Raw genomic sequence first — 22,994 nt, forward strand, 5'->3', positions numbered from 1 at the left:
TCACAACTAGTAACTTACATAAACAGAATTCAAATCCAAGTCTGTTGGACTTAAAACTTATCATACTCTATCCTTTTATAATATAATATTTGAAAGAACGTAATATCTAGTTTAGAAATCTACTTTTGCCTTGTTTAAAATTTCTCTTTCTCTTTCACAGAGAGAGCACTGCAGTATAGTATAATAGAAAAAACACTAGATTAAAAATCCAGGACTAAGCTGTGTGCTTAAAAATGGTCAAATCTCTTATACCCATTAAGATCGCTGCTAAGTGTTGGCGAGAATATGGAAAAATTGGAACCCTTGTGCACTGTTGATGGGATTGTAAAATGGTGCAACTGCTATGGAAAACAGTATGATGGTTCCTCAAAAAATTAAAAATAGAATTATCATATAATCCAGCAATCCTACTTCTGGGTATATATCCAAAGGAATTGAAAACAGGATCTCAAAGAAATATTTGCACACCTGTGTTAATAACATTATTCACAATTACTAAGTGGTAGAAGCAACCCAAATGTCCATCAAATGAATGGATAAAGAAAATGTGATCTATACATATGGTGGGATATTGTTCAGCCTTAAAAGGGAAGGAAATTCTGTCACATTCTACCTCGTGTGTCATCTTTGAAGACATTATGCTAAGTGAAGTAAGCTAATCACAAAAAGACAAATACCATATGTTTCCACTTATGTAAGGTACCTAGAGTAGTCAAATTCATAGGAACAGGAAGTAGAATGGTGGTTAACAGGGATGTTGGGGAAGGGGAGATAGGGAGTTGTTGTTTAATGGGTATAGAATTTCAGTTTTGCAAATGAAAAAGTTCTGGAGATATGTACAACAATGTGAGTATACTTAACACTACTGAAATGTACATTTAAAAATGGTTAAGATGGTAAATTCTATGCTGTGTGTTTTTTACCACAATTTTTTGAAAAGGCAAAAAAAAAAAAAAAAAGATAGGATTCAAGTCCCAGCTGCCTGTCTTACTGGCTCTTATTTTAGGCAAATTACTTTATCTCTTGAGCCTTAGTTTTCTCATGTGAAATGAGAAACTACTAGAGAGGTTGTGAAAATCAGATAAGACTGTGTATATGAAGGTACTTCTTAACTCCTAAAAATATTTTCAGTACCAAGTATAGGAAGTAGGTACTCAATAAATATTCGCTTAATAAATTGGCACCACATTTATACAAAACCAGCTAGTTCTGCTGATAAGTCAATAGAATGTCTGACTAATCCTTATGTGCTGCACATGGTCCACGGAAAGGAATATGACCACCATCTCCTTACCCCTGCAGACCATTTAGTCTGTGCTTACGGTTCCTACTTCCCCACTGTGGCAAAGGAGAGGGTCCTGAAGTTTGAAGATGAGCTATGGTTACTCATTTTTTAATCTACTACGTGCCTATTGATCAGCTTTCTCCATAAAAAATAGGTTTGATTTTTTTTATACCCCAAGATCTATGGAAGTTACAAGCCTACCAAGTCCTATTTACATTTATTTTTCTTCATTCACCAAATGTTTGTTGGTCACCTTTTATGTGCAAGGCATTTTTCTAGGTACTGGGGATATAGCAGTGATCAAAAATGACAAAAATTCTTTCCCCTTGTGGGTGAAAACAGTCAGTAAACAAGGAAGTAAGTAAAACAAACTATGTCAGATGGTGATAAATGCTGTGGATAAAAATCAATCAGGGCGAGAAGGCCGTGTTTTAAATAGGGTAGTTAGGGAAGGCATCAATGAAAAGCTCTCTTTTAAGCAAAGACCTAAAGGAGGTGAGGGAGTTAGCCAGTAGCATTTACAGGGGGAAGGAACATGCCAAGGACAGGGAACAGCAAGTGGGCAAGGTTGGAGGCATGTTCAGGGAAGAGCCAGGGAGGAAGAATGTTGAGAAATGAAGTCACAGAGCTCAAAGGAGAGGGTGAGGAGGTACTACAGGCCCTTAGAGATTATCCTAAAGACTTTGACTTTTATTCTGCTGAGATGCTATTTTAAGGTTTTGAGCAGAAGTGACAAGATCTGACTTACACATTAAACAGATCAGTCAGGCTGCTATGTAGAGTCTTGAGGAGGATAGCTGGAAGTCAAGTTAGGAGATTATTGTAATAATCCACTGGTGGCGTTGAACCACGGTAGTAGCAATGGAGTTTGAGAAGTCATCAGTTACTGGATATATTAAGAAGGCAGAGCTGACAGGATTTGCTGATAGTTTGGATGTGGGGTGTGAAAGAAAAAGAAGTAAAGGGTGACTCCAAGGATTTTGGCCTAAGCAACTGAAAGGGTGAAGATGTCATTTACTGAGATGGTGAAGGCTATGGTAGAAAGATTGAGTTTAGTTTTGGACATTAACTTTGAAATAATTATTAGACAGCCAAGTGGAAATATCAAGTAGGCAATTGGATATCTGATTCTGGAAGTCTAAGGAGAGGTACTGGCTGGAGATAAGTAATTGGGAGTTCTTTGTGTACATGTGATCTTAGGAATAGGATCATAGGAATGAGTGCAGATGAAGAAGAATAGAGGTCTAAGAACTAAGCCCCGGGGCCCTCTAATATTTAAATGTTTGGATCTTAAGGTGGAATCAGCAAAAGTGTCAGAAGGAAAGGTATATGAGGTAGGAAGAAAACAGGGAGAATGGTGTCTTGAAAGATGATGGAAGGGAAATTGATCAGCTCTATCAGATGTTGCTGATGGGTCAAATAAGACCTGGAGATTGAAGGTTGTCTTCAGCTACATGGAGGCCATTAATAATTTTGACATGCAGTTTGAGTGAAGTGATGGGCATGAAACCCTAATTGGAATGGGTTTCAGAGAGAATGAGAAGAGAGGAGCTGGAGAAGGCAACTATATGACAATACTTGAGAAGAGTCCTGTTGTGAAGAAGCAAGAAATGAGGCGGTAACTGGAGGGGTATATTGGCTTTAGCGGATTTTCGAACATAAGAAAAATTTTAACAAGTTTATATGCATATGGAAATGACCCACTAGATGAGGAAAGATGATAATGGTGCCTGCTATGTGTCAGACATTGCCAAGGCACTGGGAATATAGCAGTGACAAAATCCTTTGTCCTCTTGGAACTTACCTCCAATCACTGGTGCTAGGATAATTGGGTTATCCATATGGGGAAAAAAGCAGGATTGTATTCCTTCTTTACACTGTTGGCAAAAATAAATTCCAGGTGGATAAAACAACTTAGCACAAAAAGCAAATATTTTTAGAAGAATAGTATGTGTATGACCTTAAGGTAGGGAAGGATCTCATTTAAAAGACCCCCAAAATAGTACAAAAAGAACAAAAAATGATCATTTTGTTTGCATGAAGCTTTCAATTCTATATACAATGAAAGATGACATAAAGTGACAAGACAAGCCACAGACTGGGAGAAGATATTTGCAACACATTTACTTGTTAATTACTACACAGAATCTATAAAGAACTCCTGCAAATCAATAAGCAACAAACCAGGTAATAGAAAAGTAGGCAGAAACCTTGAAACAGCCAGTTTGCAGAAAAGGAAACCCAAATTGTCAGTAAACATATGATAAGTTCCTTAACCTCATCAATTAAGGATCTGCAAATTATGGAAATGCAATTTAAAATGTGATGCGATTCCCGTTTATTAGATTGACAGAAATTTAAATCTGATAGTGCCAAACTTTATCAAGGAAATGGGAACACTTATTCTGCACATAGTATTAAAAATAGATATAACTCTTTTTGGAGAACAGTATGTCAATGTCTAGTCAAGTTTGAGGGGTGCATAACCGTACGATCAAGCAATTCCACTTTTAGGTATACATACTTTAGTGCAGGGATCTGCAGACTATAACCCATGTGCGAAATTCTGCCCACTGCTTGTTTTTGTAAAGTTTTATCAAAACAGCCATGCCCAGTTGTTTCCATAGCTACTTTCACACTACAGTAGCAGAGTTGAATAGTTGCATCAAAGATCATGTGGCCTGCAAAGCCTGAAATATGTAATGTCTGACTCTTCACAGAAAAGTTTGCCAGCCTCTGCCCTTGAGTAATTCTCATGTGCACAAAGAGACATATATAAGGATTTTTTTGATGCCATATTGCTCCTAATAGAAAATAATTGGAAACAGCCTATCTGTGAGCCTGTCTGTGAACAGAAAATGGATCAATGGATCTATTCACACAATGGAGTACCATATAGCAGTTAAAAGTGAATGAACTAAAATTACATCTATCCATAAGGATTAATATGAAAAACAATGTTGAACACAAAAAACACATTGCAGATAGATATATACAGTATATAACATTTATATAAAGGTTAAAAATGTTCACAACAATACCATATATTGTTTATGAATATATACTCACAAAGAAAAAGGAGAGGAGAAGCATAACGTCAGGTAGGGGGTACATAGGAAGCTTCAAATAAATCTGTAATATCTCATTCATATATTTTTTTATCTGAAGCAACTACAAAGTGTTGAGATTTGACAAAGCTGGGTTGGTGGTAGGAATACAGGCATTTATTTTTATTACTCTCCCTTTTTTGTATGTTGAATTATTTCATTTACAAGAGATTTAGGGGAGGAATATATCTAATGTGTCCCCTCCCCCCTTTCAGATTTTGCTATTGCTGCCACTGCTTTACTGTGCATTTCACAAGAACCCAGAGCACTCACTAAGCCTCCCACACCTGAAAGGTAGATTTTCTGTAGGGCTTGTTATACTGAGTCCTGGCACCCAAAGCCTCATCAAACCAATGGTGATGATTTTATTCCCTCTGACACTGTGTGTGCTTATTTGGTAATTTTCCTCAGCCTCATTTATATCCAGAGCTAATTTGCGAAGCTATGGTGGTACCTGGCACCATAGTAGCCAGTGAGAGGCTTGAGGCTTTTCTTCACAGAACTGTGAAATGGGAGCAAGGAGAGGAAATATTTGTTCAGTTTCTCTGAAATGATTTCAGAATTGTGGTGATCTTGGACTTTAAAGAGAATTCTCAAAATCATTTCTGAAAATGTTTTTGGTAGGGGAAACCCAGGAACCTAATGCTCTCCAAAGGCTTGGTTGGTTTTGCAGTTGTAGATTCAATTGTTTGACATTTGGTAAGCTGACTAGTCATTGGCCTTATCCTCCTGAACATGAAAGCTCATCTCCAGGATTGTTTTGAGAGTGTAAAATGGAGGAAATATATTTACCAACTGTATTAGAGTCATTTTTTCATGTAGCTGCTTCTTTGCTTTGAGCTGTTAATAACTCTCTCAGTCTCTTAATCCTTTCAGAGGAGACATTCCTAAGTGTATTTTATCCTTGATCATTACATGTTAGGCCATGAAAACATCTCTATGTCCTTGTCCTCTAAATATGAGACATTCGCCTTGTTGGGTCTTAGGAAAAAAGTCTAAAATCTGACTTTTTTTTTTTCTATAGGCAGATGATAAATTGACTGTGGGTCTAGCAGAGGTTGGCTTAGGTTGTAAGGATGTAGTGGTTGGAATGGAATTAGACAAAGAACTCTTAAACACTTTGAACATAACAAAATAAGAATTCATTATTAGTTGAATTATTTAATGTTTGAATTCAGCCTCAAGACAGGGACTACAGTCATCTACTGAATCATTTGTGAGATTAATATGCATTCATTCTGCAAACATCAGTTGAATGCCTGGTAAGAATGTAAGTCATGACAGTGCTATTGTAAAATGTTAGCACTGAAAGGGACTTAAGTTCACCTAAGCCAAACCTTGTATTTTAAGTGGGAGACTGAAGCCCAAAGTGGACTAGAGTCTCGTCCAGGTGACTAGTTCATCTGGTTTGAGGTGTCACTTGGGCTAGGGATGTCCAAGACTTGCAGTTGCTTAGATGTGCCAGGCAGGACTTCTGAGTATGGATGTGTAGGTTCTTGTCAATTATGATGTAGTCATCTTAGATTTGTGTATTTATTACAACAGTTTTCCAGCAGATGGCATTCAAGTGCCTGGAGGAGGAGGAGGCACTTTTTTCTCATTCACACAGGAACTCTAGTGCTCAGTCTCTGGATCTGGCAAGAAGAAAGGATGCGAAGGTTAATGGATCAGGATGAAGAAGGAAGCAGAGTTAGGACCTTGCTTAACTGAAGAAGGTGGCAGAAGCAGGGGAATAAAGTATAAAGAGTCGGTGAAGAAAGAGCAAGGGAAATAATTTCCTTTTTGTTTGCTTGTGCAAATAAAGTGTCTTTTCCTACAGCAATATCACCTGTGTATGTTTTAGGTGTTGTTTCCAGATGGGATTTGAATTTTGATACCCTGCCACATACATCAGATAGATACTCAGAGCTGTCTGCAGTGGATTTATTTATTTTATTTATTTTTATTTTTTTGAGGAAGATTCGCCCTGAGCTAACTACTGCCAATCCTCCTCTTTTTGCTGAGGAAGACTGGCCCTGAGCTAACATCCATGTCCCTCTTCCTCTACTTTATACGTGGGACGCCTACCAAAGCATGGCTTTTGCCAGGTGGTGCCATGTCTGCACCCCGGATCTGAACTGGTGAACCCCGGGCCGCCGAGAAGCAGAATGTGCGAACTTAACTGCTGTGCCACCGGGCCGGCCCCTGCAGTGGATTTAAATCATCCATTTAATTTCAGTGATAGATTATCTCAGTTGTAGTTACAATAGACAATAATGAGGAAATTCTGGATGTGACAAATGTTGCTGCTATATTCTTTAGTACTCTGGGGCTCCTCCCCTGCTGAAAGACATAAGGCCCATGCCTAGGACCATTTCTGGAAAATGAAGAGTTAGAGGGAAGTGGCTGTTTGCCTATTACTTATTACTAACAAGAAATCAGGGTCTTATGCTTTCACTTCTCTTTCCTACACTAAAATAGTTCTCCCTCAGAAATCATCCTTTCATCATGGCACAATGGCCAGAACCTAGACTTGGAATCAGGAACCCAAAGTCTAGCCACTAGCTTGTTTGTGATGTGGGGCAAGTCACTAATCCCTTGGGCCCCATTTTTATCTGTAAAATAGGGAATGGTACCATCTCGCTGGATTATTTTGAGAATTAAATTAAAGAATAACTTGAAAACTGCTTCGTAAGCTGTAAAGTACAGGAGAATGGAAGAGGGAGGCAGTGTGCACAGCTTTCACACTGCCTTAGCCTCCCGTTTGTGAAAATTCTCCCACGCTAAGATCTTAGGGACTTTACCTTCAATGAGAACATTAAAATAACTTAGAAAGCACTATGCTTAAAAAGTCTGGTGTTGTTGTTTTGACGGCACAATTTCACATTCTTTGGGCAGGGGGCCTACTGGATCTCTAGCTGCCAGCCCTACTCCCCGCCAAGCAGATTACATGAACTGCAACTTATTTTGTCTAAGCATAGGCAGGTCAGTCTTGGAGCAGCCCTTTTCTTTGGTGTTGAAAAAAAGATGGGGAGGAATGTACTAATAGGAAATTTCTTTTTCTCATCAGGTAAGGAGAGCTGCTTTGAGAGAATTGTGTCAAGATTTGGAAAGAAAGTCACATATGTAGTGATTGGAGATGGACGAGATGAAGAAATTGCAGCCAAACAGGTAACCATGGTAAAGAAAATAGTCTATGTAGGAATGCATGGAGCAGTTAGAAAAATGGTAAAACTCAGAAATCTTAACAATCTGTTGTGCCTTTACAGTGTTTTCTCTTCTTCTTCTTCCACTCCCATTTTTCTTTAAAGAGGAGAAAGAGGGTCATTTTTTTCCCCAAATGGAGTTTTCCTTATAAGTTGTTAGGTCCTCCCTTTTTCCCTCCTCCCTGCCTCTCAAAAATCTGAAAATCTTTCAGCCCTGCTACCGAGACCCCCATCATTAAACCTGATGTGGGCCCCATCTTCCATCTTCATCTTAGAGGGCAATACCTTCTCAAGAGCATGAGACTTGACTATAAAAAGGTAAATCTTTCTGGTTTTCCAGGCTTCTGATTCTCAAAGTCCAGTATAGTCAATTGGGAGTTGCTTAGAGAAAGTCCTTGCTTCTGAGCCCTGGAAAGATTGTTCTGATGTTAGCTTCCTCACTATGCAGGTCCCAACTCCAGGTCATCCCTTCTTAATACAGGAAACAGTAGATGAAAGACTCTTGGCTATGGAATCTAAAATCAGACGGGTTCAGATCTCATCCATTTACTAGCTGTGTGACTTTGGACAATTTACTTATCTTCTTCAAGTTTCCTCATCTGCAAATGGACCTTCAGAAGTTCTTTTCCTCTTTACCCCAGTTTTTCCAGCCTCTCTTATTTCTTGGATGTGAAGGCAATGAGTTGGCAACTAGGACCACCTATCCCGATTCTCTTCATCCAGTTAACATACAAACTTTCAGCAACTGTTAATGAACTATGAGATTGGTAATCAGGTGGTATTATTACCTCATTTTTCATTTTTTCATTTGGCACTTTATGTAGCAATTCAAGGACCTGTATTTTTTTTTTTTTTTTTTTTTTTTACATGTTATCTCTGAAGCTTTGATTCTAAAGTGCTTGTTGGCCCTCTGGGGAAGACATCAGTGGATGTAGGCATTAGTGCTTCTTGGTCTGAAGAAGAAGGGAGTGGGAGAGATAAAGAACAATTCAAGTCATTAGTAGAATTGGTGTCTCTAAGCTGATGCTTGTAATCGTCTACCACTGGAAATCATATCTCCATTGGAAAATACCTTAGAGCTCTATCCAATTCAACCTCTACGCTGTGAGGGATCTTTTCTGCAGCCTCTTTGACACAAGACTTTCTAGTCCTTGCTTGAATATACTCAAGGATAAGGAGACTGCGTCCCATGTATCCTGTTCTCTTGTGGGGTCAATCCAAGCTGTTAGGATGTGCCTCCTTCCATTGAACTAAAATTTCTCTCTCTAATTTTCACATCCTCGTCCTAGTCTGGCACTCCTGAGCATAACATAACAAGTCTGCTTCCCATTCTGTATATTAAAAGCTCTTTAAATATTATGTTTGAGCAATAGGCTTGAAAAAACACTGAGCTACCTGCCAAAAGAACTGTTCTAGGACTTTAGTATTCTGGGTAACTTGCAACCAATTTGAGCAAGACATCAGTAAAGCTAATCTCCTTCAGCTTCATAGAACATGATTTCCAACACTTGAACTTTTCAAAGCCATTATTTAAAATACAGCTTCCAGAACAGCACATATTCTGGATGTGATTCTGACCACATAATAAATAGGATTATCATTTCCCAGATCTGTATGTTCTGCATCTTGGTCGTGGACAAGATTTGGGCCTTGTAGCTCTGAAACTTAGAGGAAATTGACCATCTGTAAGAAAACATAATATTATATTACTAATTTCTTGTGTGGGTCATTTTATTTGATCCCAAAGACTCTCTGTAGTAGCTGGAACAAGATACATCTCATAAAAGCAAGAGTTACCACTGAAATCTAAAAAGATCTCTCAAATTTATAAAGTGTCCTATAGTGTACAGAGTCCTTATACATAAAACTTAATTTATCCCTTTGACAGCCCTATGAGGTAGCCAGGAGCAGAGGGGGTTACCAAGTACGTTGGGGAGAAGTCTGGAGGAAGGGGTATGGGTAAATATAAGCTCCCAAAAGAAGTTGGGTTAACCAGCTGTCCCCCTCTCTTCCAGCACAACATGCCTTTCTGGAGAATCACAAACCATGGAGACCTGGTGTCCCTCCACCAGGCTTTGGAGCTTGATTTTCTCTAAGAACTGGAATGAAGAGCTTCCCCATGAGCTCCTTTTCACTCCTAAAGGGAGCTAGAGACTGGAACCAACTGGGAAATCTCTCTCTCTCTTTCTCCATGGAATGCTGGCGAGAACACAATCCGAACCAACAGCTGCGAGGGACAAAGCTTGTTTTTGCTAAGAGGAGCTGCAGCCCCGTGTTCGTCCTCGTGCAGAAGCGGGAGACATTTGGATTGAGAGAGAACATAGACTCACTGCAGCTACAGTGCTTTGAATTCTTCTGTTTTTTGTTTTGTTTTATTTTGTTTCAAAAAATGAAGAAAAGGAAATTCTTGGGGCGGTTGCACCCTTAGTCCATGACCAGATTGAGAACTGCTATTAACTTGTGGTGATAAGATAAATGCGGCGGACTTTTCTAATAACATCTCTTGCAGTCTTTCTAATTTCTTAGCTGTAGGACATATTCCCAGTGAATGTGTATGTTATTTTTATAGGCAAGGGTCTGGTCTCTGAAGCAGCTTTTCCCTCCTTTCTTTTTCTAGCAAGAAAGGGGTGTGTAAACTTTCCTTGGAAAATAGTAATTGAAATATCTAAAATACCTCTCTGTGACGGTAGCACCTCTTTAGCTGCTCCAGTGGTCTGCTCTCTAGGATGGTTTTCTTCCATTCTTCCATCTCCTAGTTTGCTGAACTGCGGGGCACTGGACACTGATTAACTTTAGACTTTGGTGTTTCCCATCCTAGAAGACTTAGTCCCCTTTCCAGTCGCTCTTCCCCTTTAACCAAATGGCACAACCCTAGAAACTCCTCCTCTTAGTAAATTGTAAGCCTTCAGCTTGTCTCTTCATTCGAAGACTGTGTCCCAGGGGGCTTACCTCCAAAGTGGAGAGAAAGGACTAAGGCTTCTTACGAATTTCTGCTTCTTTGGCTCTTGAAACAAGATTTCACCTTCTCCTCCTGCAGATGCTCACCCCTACGGCCTCCTTAGTCATCAGTGCTAGGCTCTTGCCCCTTTCCTACCCTCTGTACTTCACATCACTTCTGTGCAGCTCTGGCCACCCCTGGGCTTTGGACCCAAGAATTTAAATCAGGTCTAAGAATTGGCTCATAACTACATTTTGGCAAAAACCACCAATGTATTTGACTTCCTGTGAAGTCCTAAAGGCCTATAAAGGGTATTCTGGGCATATATTTACCCAGATCTCTGAAACTAAAGAGATTGCTGTGATCAAAATCCAGTTTTCCTGTGGAACACCCTTTCTGCTTCTCAAATTCCATTCTAAAATGGGAAACCAGAAGGCCAGAAAGACCTTCCTGATTTAAATGAGGGTATTGGACCCCTGTTCCACGCCCGAAAACTTACTTAACCCTGGGTCAAATGCAGGAATCTCTCTCTGCCTGGCCTCTGAGAAGAATGGCAGGTGCCAGGCACCGGTCCCATCCTTACAGCCCAGCTGTGTTTGTCGATGCTTCATCCTTCCAAGACCTACGTGGGCATCTGCTCAAGCAGGATAAACTTCCCTAGAGCTGAGGAAGTTCAGCCTCTCCCAGGCTGCACAGAGAAAGGTGATTATATAAGCATCTCAGAGAGATGCAGTCTGGGTCCTTAATAGGAGGCATCACTTGGCCAGGCCCAGCTGTAATTGCTTGTCCCCAGAGATTTGGCATATCCATTTCCAGAGACGTTGCAGCACCAGAAGCCAGACTCCTCCCAATGCTAGGTCACCCAGATAGCAGCAGAGAAAGGCTGGTATACACATTTCTCCAGAACTGAAGGAGAAAGTGCCTCATGACTCACAATTTTAGGGAAGAGGTTTGTGGAGAGGAGCTGAAGTCAGTGCTCATTGCTTAGCTGTCTTTTTGGCCTTGTTTCCATTGGTGGGGTCGGGGAGGGGATGGAGGTATATAGTCTGAGGCCAGCCCTCCCTGGTCTGTGTTCAGCATAGTTGCCCAGATGCTGCTCTGCCTTGCTTGACAATTGATCTTAGAAGGCTCTAGGCTAGGTCTTTTCTTCCAGGTCCCAAGCCCTCCCTCTGCTAGCAGTATAGCTTTTGGTTTCTTGCCCTGGACACAGGCCACCCTGTTGGTGCTGTGCTTCAGGCTTGTGAGGCTGTGGAGTGGCACTGCCATCATGCACACAGGTCCCACACACCCACACTTCTCTCCCTGCCCTTTGGGAGAAGCTCTTTATCCCTAGAATATGATGCAGACTCCTTTTTCAATGGCCTTTTCTCTCCTGCCCTGAGCGCCCAGCTCAGGTCTTTGCAAAAGAAACTTGAAATTGGCTAAGAGAGGTGAGGAAGCTCTCTGAGCAGAGCAGCCTCTGTTCTTATTGTCAGTGCCCTCATTTAGAGGGCAGACAGAAAGCGGGAGCTTCCTGGCTCCTCTTTCTAAAATGAATTGTCCAGGGAACACAGTGTTCCTCTTTGACCCTGTTTTCCTCCTCCCCAGCACAAAGATCTGGAAAGGAAAATAAGTGGGCAGCACCAAGAGCTGTTGGAAGCTGAGGGCCAAAGGATACTCTGGGTCCTTTCGTCAGCGGAGAAGCTGTCTTTACTAGAAAGAGTCCCAAATTAGCCACATGATGAGTCCTTCCCCACGCTGGGCACTGTGGGTTCCATGAGATGGGTCTGCACATTGCATGGTGAGAGCTCTCTCTAGTAGAGGATCTGGAGTTGTCAGGTGTGTCCTGGGTTTAAGAGGTGGCTTGACTTTCGAATGTAAAATTGACTGTGCCTTAGCATCACCCTGTCTCTACCCCTGGGGCAGATGGTGGTGACCAGGAGAATGGATGCCTGCTCCAGCTTTAGATGCCTATTTGGGCTGTTATTTGGTTTGGGGTCTTCCTGTCTTCTGCTCTTCAAGTTGGGGGGCAAAGCTAGTGTCCCAGGAGACTTGTGCCACAGCTTGTTCGCAGTTTACACCATCTCAGCTTTAAAGTTCCAAGTAGAATCTGATTGGCAAGTTCCAGCTGCACCATGTAGAGCTTCTAGATGTTCACTACCTTGATAGCTGTCAGTGCCACTGAACTGGGAAGAGGAATATAGGGGCAGAGCCCTTATTCTGTTCTTCCTTTTCCTGGGAGAGCAGTGGCCTAAGCCAAGGGGTGATGAGCCTCCTCTCCTTGCTCCTGCAGAAAGGGGCAGTCAGGGCCCCTATTAAGCAGGCTTCTATTTCTTACCACTAAATTGATTGCCTTTTTCATCTAAAAATTGGAACTCCTCATATATTCATACTACAGAAGCCAAATCTGAATTCTGAGATTCTAAGATATCTTAAACGACAAGAGAGAAAATCTAGTTCTGTCCCATCTCCGATCGGCAGGCCCTCTGTCCCTTCCTCTCCTCTCGTCAGATAGCTCCAGCAAGCAAGGCTCCTTGGCTAGTTCCTAATGCACTGACAGGAGCCACCCCATTAAGGACGACTTCTACTCAAAACGTGACCCTCTGGACTTCAGATGCCTCATTTGGCAGGAAGAGGCATTGATTGGATTGGATATATTTATGTGACTGCGGGCATTCGTGGCTGTAGAGTCCTTGACCATAATGTTGTATGTAATGGGAACTATCTTATAAACTTGAAAAAATAAAGTTTTTATTTTCTATACAGTTTGCTCCTGTCTCTTTTCTGAATAGGATCAGCCCAGTTGCCCAGCTGAGTAGGGCTCCATATAAAATCTGAAGAACTCGTTAGAAAGATGGCACCCTTTCAGTAACTGGGTCGTTAATTTCACCAAAAAATTAAAAACAGAAAATCTAAGGATCTGGTATAAATAAATGTTCATGGGATAATAAAAGATATTTTAAACTAACTTGCAAGGGAAAGTTTATCTCAACTGTTTCTAAAATATATTGCTTTTTAAAGTTTAGGTCTAGAATAATAGATTTCATTTGCTGTCAAATGTGCTGAAATTTAATTATTAAAGAGAGAAGTCAATACCTTGCTGTGCTGAGCTTAAAATGCAAAAGCAATAAAACTGACAAATTGATATTAAACCTTGTTTGATTTGACCTGATTTCATGTCACATCCATCAACTACTTTTCCTCCTTTCATTTCTTGAGATTTGGGTCTGACTGTCCCTCACTAGTCTGGAAAACAGTCAAGAAGAATCCTTTTGCGTTTTATTTCAATGAAGGAGACTAGAATTCGGTTTTAGTTTCCGAGTATTATACATGTCAGACTATAAGATAAATTTCTCCCCAAATTAATTCCCCCAGAAAGAGGTGGTTGCCTTGTATTCTAGGCTTTAACTGTTTTCATCAGAATGTGCGCATTTTGAACCACACTGTAGGTGAAGCAAAGTTGTTAGTTGCTATGTCCTTACCTGGTCATAAATACAAGTATTAGAGTACTGATTGCTTTTCAAGCCCAAAGAGGAGACATTTCCATCTCCCCCCTCCAGTAAGTATAACATCTGTACATGTCTCAAAAATCTTTTGCTCGCAGGTAAGAATTAGTAATTCAGGAAGTTTTTTTATTCTTTAAAAACAGTTTTCTTGACATTTAAAACTTCCTGATGGGAATCTTCAAAGGAAATTTCTATTTGCAAGTAATGTCGCTCATCATTTTAAAATTCTTGATTCTGTAGACTTTAAAACTATATATACAAATGAAGTGACTGCTGGATTCCACAGCTTTTTAGGTAGTATACTATATACGTTGTTTGGATTTAATTACATATTACCATCATTTGAGAATTTCATCTGGAAAGTATAGATGAGAGCTTAGCCAAAAAATTAAAAACACGTATTTTTGGATTTTCTCAGGGGAGAGTGGGGAATTGCCTAAAACACATCTTCTGTTTGGGCACATATGACATCTCTCCTGAGCCTAATCTCCACATATGACAGGAAGTGTGGGAAAGTAAACGTAGCAAACATTTTAGTGAAACCCTTAGAACCTATGTCTGAGGCTGGATTGAGCACTCAGCCCACCCTCTGGGCTCTCAACCCTTGATATTCTCTAAGAAAAATTATAATTTCACTTTTATGTGTGTGTTTAAATGTTTTCAATTGAAAGAACGGTAATTTTTCTGAGGCCATTATATCCTTTGAGATGATGAAGATAATGGTAGGTTTTATGCCCTTTCTGTTAAAGTTGGCAACCATGTTGGCCATTTTACTGGCCCATGAAATTTAAGTCTGGAAATCACGAGACTGAATGACCTTGGAGATCCTTTCTGCCTCTACCATTCTGTACGTGAAAAGTACCAGCAGCACCTTTCCAGAGCCTCTCCCTGCTCCCAAGCCTCATCTCTGTGTCATCCTTGTCTCCAGGCCTCTAGAGCGGCTACAAGCTCTCCTTCATCCAGTCACTGCTGACTTGGTGTCTGGGATACAGGGCATCTGCGTGGCTCTCACCCTGACCTCCTTAGGGCGTATCAGTTTCTCAGGGAGGCCTTCCCCTGCCATTCTATGTAAAATTGCAACTCCCACCCACAACACACTCACAGTGTCCCTGTCCCCTTACCTACTTTACATTTCTTTTAGCCCTTAGCACTGTCGGATACATGGCAGACTATAAATTTTCCCCCAAATTAATTCCTCCAGAAAGAGGTGGTTGCTTTGTACTATAGGCATTAAATCTTTTCATCAGAATGTGCACATTTTGAACCACACAGTGAAGCAAACTTGTTTCACTTGTCCTGTTTATCGTGCCTCCACTAGAATCAATGACTGACAGAACTGACACTATCCCGGGTCCTGTCACAGTGGTGATTGCAGCCTCTTCTGTCTCCAGTGCCCTTTTGCTGTTCCTTGTTTGTCCAAACCACACGCCTCCCAGAGCAGCAAAAGGTTCCACCTCCCAGGCACCGGTGCCCCCATGCACATCCCCAAGCCGCCACCTCACTCACACCCTCCAGGAGCTCCCAACAAAGAGAGCTTTCTTCACCTGGGCTCTCGTATTGACTTGCTGGAACTAAAGGTGTTTGTGGCTCCCCCTGCCAGGCCCAGCAGAGCTGGTTAGGAGCAGGCACCAGTCCGTCCAGATCTGGGTTCTGCCGACCACCTGAACCATCAACCCCACACTGGCTCACGGGCTCCGAAACTTGGGAAACAAGGTGGAGAAGTCCTGCCTAAGCCAGCCCACTTCTTCTCTGGTCCCAGGACCTTTACTACTTTGAGGGGTGGACTTCGTGTTCCTGACCCCCTCTTTCCAGGCAGCTTTGAACTCTGCAGTAGATTTAGTTTAATGACACAACCAGGTTGGAGGATTTCATGAGGGTTTAATAACTTAATAATACTGTTCAACAAAACAAACGTGTCTCTCACTTGCAGAGACACATGTGCACATGCCTTCTCTTCCTCTCACGTAGACTCTGAGGTAGAAAGTACGCTGCCTAAAGTATAAAAAATACTCCGCAGGCTGAGCCATGGCCCAGACCATAGGTTCACAAGGCACTTGGTCAAAAGGTGGCCCCTTGAGAGCAGGGGCAGAGGCTGGACCAGCTGCACTCAGGCCTTGGAGGGGCTGACAGGTGTCAGCCAGTTGGGCATCCCTGGCTTCCAGCATGAGCCTGCTCAGGAGCTGCTGGAGAGGGTAAGGGATGAAGCTGGGGTGGCTGCTGATCTTGTTCCAAGTTCCAAGGACAGAATGATGTTCCTGGCACCTAAAATGCTCTCAGTAAACATTTGAATGACTGGGGTGGGGCAGAGGAGGAAGAATTCTAGGGAACACATCCTGGAGGTCCTGGGGCCTTCTAGCCCAGGATAGAGGGACCAAGGGGTGGGACAGGACCTCCACCAATTATTTTAGAGGTGGCCAGGGAGGTGAAAATACCAACCCTGGGATGCTTTGGCACACCAGCTGTACTGGTTGGGAGGGAAGAGAAAAGGGGGTCTCTTCTTTCCTCCCAAAGTGTCTACATAATTGGGGCCCTTGACGCTCCAGGGCCCAGCCCTTCTCATCCTTGAAGAGAGGCCTCTGTCTTACTCAACGCAGGTCTCCTGTGCTTCCAGATCAGGTATCAAGTGCTTGTTGAGAGAATCAAGGCCCATAGCAGCATAATTAGCTTATCTTCTGCATTCTACCAAGTGATTCCATCTGTCCTTCTGTCCCCTGGCTGGGTCTGACCATGCCTCAAAGGACTCCATTCACCTCTCCCTTCCATGGTTCATCCCTAGTCTTAGGAAAAAAGTTCTGAGCCAACCGGGCCATGCGCCTGTTCTGAGGCCGCTGACGCCCCTCGCTGCGGAGGCCCTGGGTCCCGTCCACTCCATCAGGTTCCCAGCGGCAGCTAGGGTGCAGCCAGCGGTAGTAGACAAGCCGCAGAACCAGACCCAAAAGGAAGCAGGTGCCGCCCACAGGCAGCAGCATCTGCAGTGGGACCCCACTGGGCAGCCAGGTGCTATGAGTCACCCAGGTGACCACCATGAGGATGCTGTCACTCAGGAGGAACATCAGGTGGATGGTGGCGCGGCCTCGGGTGTGGCCCTCAGCTACATTGAACCAAGAGAAATAAAGGATGGTGGCTACTGTCGCCCGGTACAGCCACTCGGAGCAAGGATCTGGCATAAAGTCCGTGCCCTGAAGCCAGACCCAGAACAGCAGCACCAGCCACAGGCCCAAGAAGTGCAGGGCCACATAGCGGGGGAAGAGGGCCGAGAACAGTGCCACAACTAGGACTCGGGGCCACAGCAGCAGCAGGTTCCACAGGAAGTAGATCACCGAGGAGCCCAGCCGCAGGAGGGCCTTGGAGGGGAGGCAGGTGCGCAGGGCCCGGTGGTAGTCAAGCAATGCCCACGAGATACCCAGGAAGGACGTGCAGATGCTGACCCCTGCGAAGAGCAAGAGGAAACAGGTGAGCCCCGCGGGCAGCCTGCCTGGCGCTCCCCAGGAATCACAGGCCTCATGGGGTCCCTTGTCACCACCCTGAGGTGGGTATTAGAACCCCCAATTTGTTGAAGGAAAAACTACACCTGGAGAATGTTAAGTAAGTTCATACAAGCAAAAACAGAGCCGGGATTCAAATACGAAGTCTGCTCTAAGTACACCACTAAGCTGTACTTTTCAGGTGCGACCACGGTGATATTTTTCAAGGATGAGAGGGTGTGTGACTTTTATACCCTCATCTGCACGCCTCACCCAGCATCCAGCACCCCTGGGCCTTGGCAACACCCTGAGCATCTTCTAGTGCCCTGTAATCCTTCCTTTCCTAGAAGAGCCCATGCCTTTCTTAGGTCTGAAAATGGCAGTCCCAGTTCCTCTTTCTTAGTCTCAGAAAAGGAAGCAGGAAATCCCAGGGGGTGGCAACAGGCCACCGGCTGAAGCTGCCCTCAGGGCCAGGAGGGATGTCCCTGCTGTACAAATGGAACGTCCCCCACTGCCCTCCCCTCCACACTCAGACTGGACCCTGGTCTTGATTTTCCAAGGCTTGAAGTTAACGGTGGGGATCCTGTCCCACCTTCTGGTTGCCCGCCCTGGACCAGGCACCAGGGCCTCCAGGGAAGGATGGAAGCAGGACTGAAATGTCTCTAGAACGCTTCCTCCCTGCCCACTTCCCACCGCATCCACTCAACAGATGTTTACTAGGAACCTGTTACAGGCCAAGAACCCACTCCCAGCCTGGAATCGGATCTGTGGCCATCGTCCTTTCTGACCACCCCACACTCCAGGTCTCGGCAGGGCTGATGTTCTCCCAGTTTGCCCAGCATGCTGCATTCTCTGACCTGGACAAGTTTGCCCATGACATGTAGGCCAAGAGCACATGCCCCACTTCCCCTGTCCTCCTCCTCCTTACCCTGCAAGTTCCAGCTTGAATGGCCCCTAGAGTCACCCATCCTGACCCCACTGCACCCACTCCACTATCAGGTGTCCTGTAACACCCCATCCACTTCTGTCTGGAGTCTTACCACACAGTAAATTATCCATTTACTTCCTCATCTCTGAGCTCTTTCAGGGTAGGAAACAGATTCTGTTCCCCTGGGATCCCCGGGCAGCCCAGGACCTGGCACATAATAGCAGCTGGATAAATGTTTGCTAAATAAAAAGTTGAGAAAATTTGTCTCTTCCCTCCCCGCTGCCACAGTGTAGACTCTCCATGTGGCCTTGGTCCTGGACAGCCACTGCCTTCAAACAGACAAAAATATGTGCCCACTGAGTGCTGTGCATCCCAGGGCAAATCACTTCACCTTTCTGTACCTCGTTCCTCTTGTGTAAAATGGAGATAAACATAGCACCAACCTATAGGGCTGCTGTGGATGTGAGCAATGATGACAACAAAGCACTGTGCACAGTGCCCAGCTAACAGCAGGCACTCAATCATGACAGCTGCTACTACCACTGGGTTTTTTTTTTTCAATTAATATTACAGATTTGATTTTGGGCTGGCCTGGTGGTTGCAGCAGTTAAGTGCACATGTTCTGCTTTTTGGTGGTCTGGGGTTTGCCAGTTCGGATCCTGGGTGCGGACACGGCACCACTTGGCAAAAGCCATGCTGTGGCAGGCATCCCATGTATAAAGTAGAGGAAGACGGGCATGGATGTTGGCTCAGGGCCAGTCTTCCTCAGCAAAAAGAAGAGGACTGGCAGTAGTTAGCTCAGGGCTAATCTTCCTCAAAAAATATATATATATATATATTACAGATTTGGATTAGCAAGCTGAAAGGAAGATCGAGTCCGACCTGCATCTCATACAGGCAAGGAAACTGAGGCCAGGGAGGGGAAGACTCTCTGGGTCGCACAGTGAGTGACGGCAGAGTGGGGATTGGTTCCTTGAGAGGCTGTGCCGTTTACAGCAGGGGGGCCTCAAGGCGTGCAGAGGTGTGAAGGAGAAGGGGAAGCCCTGGCCCCTGGATCAGACGTGAGTTGGAGTCCTAGCTTGGCGGCCATCTGGGTCTGTGACCTTGGGTGTGTCTTCCCATTTACAAGAGAAAACCCTCCCCACGCTCCTCACTGTACAAATTCCCCATGGTTTATGAGGCCACCTGCCCCTCCCTTTTCAGATCACTCAACACACTTTACTTAACTACCTGCTCTACTGTCGATCATCCCAGCAGGGCAGGGCTGTGTCCCCGTTCACGGCAGTGTCCCTGGCACAGGGACAGGCACAAAGGTGCTCAATAAAACTTGAGTGTATGAAGGTGCTCAATAAATCGTTTAGTGACTAACAAACTGCCTATTTTGTGTCAGGCCCCCTTCATACTTTATCTCTATTATCCTCAAAATACTAAAAATTACAATTAAGATGCATTATGTGCCAGGCACTAGGCTTCATATGTGTCACCACACTTAGCTCTGTCATCAGCCCTAGGAGGTAGGATCATTCATTATGTCCATTTTACAGATGAGAACAAACTGATACTCAGAGAGGTCGAGTCATTTGTCCAAACTCATACGGCTAGAGAGTGACTTTGGATTTGAACCCAGATCTGCCTGACTAAAGGATGGTCTCCTTTTTGCTAAACAGCCCTTATAAGAGTGAAGACACTTCTGACATTTGTGGGAAAACTTCCCAAGCCATAAAAGGGGGGCCGGCCACTGGCCCGTCACTCACATTGGTAGTACTCTGCCTGGCCACTCTGCAGCATGATGGCCAGCACCAGCACGAGCTGCGGCGTCGTCTCCAAGAAGGTCTCAAAGAGTCGCAGCATGCTGATGTCCAGGGAGAGGAAGTCGGCGTAGGCCAAGTCAAACTCGGAGGGCACCTCCTGCCGCCACACAAACAGCCCCTGCCGCAGCCCCTGCGCACACCTAGGCACATACGGATGCCCCAAGGGGCCAGGTTAGTGTCCTGTGGCGTTCCTCTCTCCCCTAACCTATCAGGTGGATGCAGACAGGCTCCAATCCTAGCTCCGTCACCAACATGCTGTGGGGCCTTGGGCAAGCGACTTAACCTCACTGAACTTGTTTCTTCATCCATAAAATGGGGATAAATACAACCACTGCTGCTCCTCGTGGCCAGGCAATGTCCCAAGCTCATCACAAACCTTGTCCCATGTACTCCCTACAACATCCTGATTTTACAGATGGGGAAACAGGACCAAAGAGCTACCAAGCAGTGGAATCAGGATTTGCATCCAAAGCTGTTTGAATTTGAAAAGCATACTGCGAAATTGCCTAAGGTGATAATTCTCAAATTTTAGCATGCATCAGAATTTCTTGGGATCCCCTGGGGAAGGGGAGCCACTGAGAGCTTCTGAGCACAGGCGAGATAGATCAGACTGTGCTTTAGAAAGAGCACCCCAGCCGTGGAAAGGAGAACGGGTGGGAGGGGCTGGAGTGGAAGCAGGTATCCAGTTAAGAGGGGGCTGTAACAGTCCAGGGAGAAAGGACGAGAGCCCAGCCAGAGTAGTGGAGACAGAGAGCAGGGCGGAGTTAAGAGAGTCCAGAGGTTGGATAGACAGGCCTGGGCGACCCACTGGCATGAGGGAGGAGTGGAGGATGTTCCAAAGTCTCCAGGGCCCAGAACCATCTCAGTTGGCCATTGGAAGGGGAGCCATTCCCTCACTGCAAACTCATTCATCAGATGTTTACTGACACCTCCCCTGAATAGACTTGAAAACGCACTAAGGGAGCAGGCAGGCAGGCCTGGGTCAGGGCTCTCTCAGCAGAAGCCACTGCCTCTGGTCCCCCAGTACCTGGCAGGGGCCCCTGCCTCATAGTCACAGGCAGGAACAGAGACTCCGTTTTCTAAACCAAAGCTCAGTACAGTCTGTCTGCCTCATGCTCAGCAGAAATAGGGAAGGGAGGATGCGCGGTGTAGTTAAAGGCCTCTCCTGCCAGGACTGTAATAACTGTGCCACTTCCTGCCCCACCGGGGTTTTATTGATGCCCGTATGGTCCCTCAGGCAAAACTGCCACATTCAAAGCTCCTCTCGCCCATTCCTGGAAACTCGATGCAGCTTTGTGAAGGCAAGATCTGGAAAGAATCTGTAAAAATGGAGCCAAGAGTGGATCCTGGCTCCAGCCACCCCATCCCAACCCAGACCACATGATGTCCTGACTCCAAGGCATGACTCTAACCCCTTGCTTTCAGTTTGCCCAACTCTACAGGGCCTGCCAGCTCTGAAAAGGCTGGCTCCAGGGACAAGGATGAGTCAGACCCCATCTCTGCCCTCCTACTCAGCCTGGGGGTGAGGAGGTGGGAGTGGGGAGCAGATGTTCAAGGAGAAGACAGCTGGGGAAGAAAGGGTGAGGGGCGCCCAGGGTGAGGGAACAGGGGCCGCTCTGGGGGTCAGGGCTGCTGAAGTTCCCAGGGTGACCCAGGGAATCCCGAAGCTGGCCGACATTTGTTGAGTGCTCTTCTGGGCGTCTCACAGTTCTCATTTCATTCAGTCCTCACCAGAGGAGGGTACTACAACCATCTCCACTGGAACGAGCAAATTGAGACGAGGAGGGGTCAAGTGACTTGCCCAAGGCATTGCCCACAGCTAAAAGGACCAGCCTCGGCCATTACAACAGAGTCCACCCTGTGCCAAGCGCTGGCGGAGGCGCTTTCCCACGTTTTCCCTCACTCTCACAACAGGCCTGGCGGCCAGACCTGACTCTAGATTACCACCTCTTCTTAACATAGGAGGAAACCGAGGGTCAGAGAAAGGCAGGAATGAAGAAACTGGTGGGAAAGCCAGAACTGGATCCCTGAGGTCGGACTCCAAACCATGCGCCTCCCTTTTTTCTCTGGGCCTCAGTTTCTTCCCCTGTGCCAGGAAGGGCAGGGCTAGATGAGCACCGAAGGCTGTCAGCCGCGGCTCTCTTTCTTTAAGAGGCGGGGAGCTCACCTGTAGGCAGAGGCGCCCGAGGGGCTTAGTTTCGCCTGCTGGGTCCAGGTCCTCCCCTCCCCACCCACTTCCCCGCAGCAGGAAGTGCCGCTGGGCTCCGTGCCCCCTCCTCCTCCCGAGGGCGGGGCGCTCACCGGTACAGGTAGCCGAGCTGCAGGAGATGCAGCAGCGCCAGGCAGCGGCCCGGGGGCTGCCGCGCGTGCAGGCCGTCGGGGTCGGCGCGCAGCCAGACCCAGCTGAAGAGCTGCAGCGCGACCGAGGCGAGGCCCAGCAGCGCCAGCACCAGCGCGGCCCACAGGTAGCGGCCGCTGAGCACATACTGGCCCGCGGCCCAGAGGTCGGCGCCCAGGTCGATCAGGAAGGCGGCGGTGCCCAACACGCCCAGGACCAGGTCCCAAAGGAGCGCGGCGCGGGGCGACCAGGGCATGACCCGCCAGCCTCGCCCCCTGCTTCTCTTCTTCTGCTTGGGCCCGCCCTCCGGGCCCGGGGTCGCAGCTGCAGGCAGGAGGCGGGCACAGCCCTCGGGGCCACCTCGGGCCCGGGCCTGCTGGGCGGGACTTCCCCGCCCCGCCCTGTCCGGGGAGGAGCGTGGCCCTGGGACCCCGCCGCGGGGCCGCCCGCTGT

General features: G+C 45.6%; 2 protein-coding genes across 18 annotated transcripts in view; one reads left to right on the forward strand and one right to left on the reverse strand.

Moving 5' to 3' along the window:
- Window positions 1-13,255, forward strand: part of EYA3 (EYA transcriptional coactivator and phosphatase 3) — a 100,196-nt gene extending 86,941 nt beyond the window's left edge. For all 17 annotated transcript variants that reach the window (XM_070260636.1, XM_001500462.7, XM_005607290.4 and 14 more), the window contains 2 exons: window positions 7,442-7,542; window positions 9,593-13,255. In XM_070260636.1, the coding sequence (XP_070116737.1) occupies window positions 7,442-7,542; window positions 9,593-9,673 (182 nt within the window). In that variant the 3' untranslated portion in view covers window positions 9,674-13,255. The remainder of the gene's footprint in view (window positions 1-7,441; window positions 7,543-9,592) is intronic.
- A 2,603-nt stretch (window positions 13,256-15,858) lies between these two features.
- XKR8 (XK related 8) lies at window positions 15,859-22,922 on the reverse strand. The gene is made up of 3 exons (XM_001500470.5): window positions 22,505-22,922; window positions 20,147-20,343; window positions 15,859-17,430 (listed from the first exon to the last, which is right to left on the reverse strand). Exons 1-3 carry the CDS (start codon window positions 22,795-22,797, stop codon window positions 16,733-16,735), a joined length of 1,188 nt encoding a protein of 395 aa, XP_001500520.1. The 5' UTR covers window positions 22,798-22,922; the 3' UTR covers window positions 15,859-16,732.
- Window positions 22,923-22,994: the final 72 nt, after the last annotated feature.

Source organism: Equus caballus, chromosome 2 (assembly GCF_041296265.1).
Source record: "Equus caballus isolate H_3958 breed thoroughbred chromosome 2, TB-T2T, whole genome shotgun sequence".
NCBI lineage: Eukaryota > Metazoa > Chordata > Mammalia > Perissodactyla > Equidae > Equus > Equus caballus.

Bases quoted from the DNA above. Each gene is read 5' to 3' on its own strand.
- XKR8 (XM_001500470.5), bottom strand. From the start codon at position 22,797: ATGCCCTGGTCGCCCCGCGCCGCGCTCCTTTGGGACCTGGTCCTGGGC. The intron at 20,344-22,504 runs GTGAGCGCCCCG...GTATGTGCCTAG, and splicing joins CAGCTCGGCTACCTGTACCG to GTGTGCGCAGGGGCTGCGGC. The intron at 17,431-20,146 runs GTGAGTGACGGG...TGCTCTTCGCAG, and splicing joins CCAGGCAGAGTACTACCAAT to GGGTCAGCATCTGCACGTCC.